The following is a 1,983-nucleotide window of genomic DNA, read 5'->3' on the forward strand; positions in this document are numbered from 1 at the left end:
TCATGAGTTGGGAATACCGAGAATAGCCGCTACCCTGACCAGAATCCTTTGTAGACTGAGTTTTCTCGACTTTAGAACCCTTTGGTTTCTTGTTAGTGTGTAGTATAGTGTGGTGATTTTTCTGGCACTTTTTGCACCGATTAGTGCTAGTGCAAGGTGAGGCGTGCGCATAAAGGCAATTTTGGCACAGTTCATGTGTTTTTACTAAATCCCATTTTGCTTGAGGTTGAAGGGCCTCAAACTCTGTACACATATACAACCTATGCGATCGACCGCACTTTATGCATGCTTAGTCGACGTGTTCGCTGTAGTCGCGAGGGTTCGAGCCTCCATCCTTTGACTCTTAGCGGGGGGCCACGATTTGGAATCTGCGAGCCGCTTCTTATTAACACGTTCATTGTTGGATCGATCGTCCATCTGTCGAAGCTTGAAAATAGTATTTTGAATGAATTCATAAAGCTCGTTGAGTGTTGGCATTTTGTCGCTGGATAAACGATCCATCCATCGCGATTCAACGCTTTTTGGTAGACTATGTTCGAGCAGCCGCACGACTATCGCGTCGGGAATATCTACGTCCATTCCTTTCAACAACTTGACGTTTTGTCGGACTTTGTACATAAGGTCCGCCAGAGCGTCAGCACTAGCCTCGGTAATCTTATGCAATTTGAGAAGCTTATCTAAATGCTGGTTGGTGACAACACGCCGTTGGTCGTAAGCACTATAAAGGGCTTCCCATGCTAATGGATAATTCTCATCACTGGGGTTGAATTCTCCTATCACTTTAGCCGCGAGTCCCTTAACCGCATCCTTCAAGCGTTGGTGCTTCACGAAACCAGGGAACTCCGTGCGATCATGAATGAGGGATTGAAAATTGTTCTTCCACGCCGTCCAATTTCGGTGATGACCGTCGAACTCCGGTATGGGAATAGGCGGAAGTTTTGGCATATCGTACCTTTCGGTAAATGTGACGTTAGTGTTGTTCAACATAGTTGAATTCGCAAAAGGTCTCGAAGGGGTCCTCAATTTTCTGACCTTACTTGCTAAATCAAAATAGGTCGCCTGTAAATCATCGAACGCGGTGATTCGAGGGTGATCGCTTTGTAAGGAAATTAACTCTTCGTGATTCATCACGTATTCGTTAAACAGCCCCTCAATGTGTTTAGAACGCAAGGTCGCGTTGGTTTCATCTCGATCCTCGGTTTCTAGATACGTCGACAAAGACTGCATTGCCTTTTTTAATGCGGTGCTTTTCTGCACAATGCGCGCGATGCGCTTTTCAATTTCGTCCATTGTGATATTTCAATTGGTCGAATGAGTTGCTAAATAGTTTTGAGTAATTCGACTACCAATGAATAGTCAATTTGAAGAAATACGCAATTTACGAAAGTTATCAATCGAGCTTGCTTTACGCAAGGAACAGTAAAAGTTTGAACAAACCGAAACTGAACAACGTCAATGTAAATAAAATTATAATTGAATTAAATGGGAATTCACAAGTCTTTAATTAAATAAGTACTAGCGCAATGATTTTAATCACGAGAAATTTTAATAAATAAAACACCAAGTTTACTAATTTTAAGTTAAAAGAAGTCAATAAAATCTTAAAAAAGCTCCTACGATAGTGTTTTAATTGTTGAACAGAAGTGCTTCGGCTACGGCCTTAACACACAAAAACAATAGTCCATTGCGTCTTGCATTTATAATTGGAATTGAGGAAGTTACTGATAATATACTGGGTTTGTGAATTAAACGAATTTTTAAACACAAAGAATTTCAAATTAAATAAACGCTAAACGTAGCAATGATCAGTGAATTCTACGAAATTCAAATAGAAATTGCATAAGAAAAGAGACTCGAATGTTTAATGCGCGAATTGTTTTCATAATCAGATATAAATCAACGTGGGCGTTTCTATCCAATCAATATGAATGTTTTCTATATTGAGAATCAAAACTTATCTTATATGTTTTACGTCGAAACGAC

General features: G+C 40.0%; 1 protein-coding gene across 1 annotated transcript; it reads right to left on the reverse strand.

Moving 5' to 3' along the window:
- Nucleotides 1–279: 279 nt before the first annotated feature.
- LOC131665275 (uncharacterized) lies at nucleotides 280–1,290 on the reverse strand. Its single transcript, XM_058937063.1, has one exon. The coding sequence runs from the start codon at nucleotides 1,288–1,290 to the stop codon at nucleotides 280–282; it is 1,011 nt and encodes a 336-aa protein (XP_058793046.1).
- Nucleotides 1,291–1,983: the final 693 nt, after the last annotated feature.

The sequence above is a fragment of the Phymastichus coffea genome, unplaced genomic scaffold (genome assembly GCF_024137745.1).
Source record: "Phymastichus coffea isolate CEN01 unplaced genomic scaffold, Cenicafe_Pcof_1.1 PCOF00049, whole genome shotgun sequence".
Classification (NCBI taxonomy): domain Eukaryota; kingdom Metazoa; phylum Arthropoda; class Insecta; order Hymenoptera; family Eulophidae; genus Phymastichus; species Phymastichus coffea.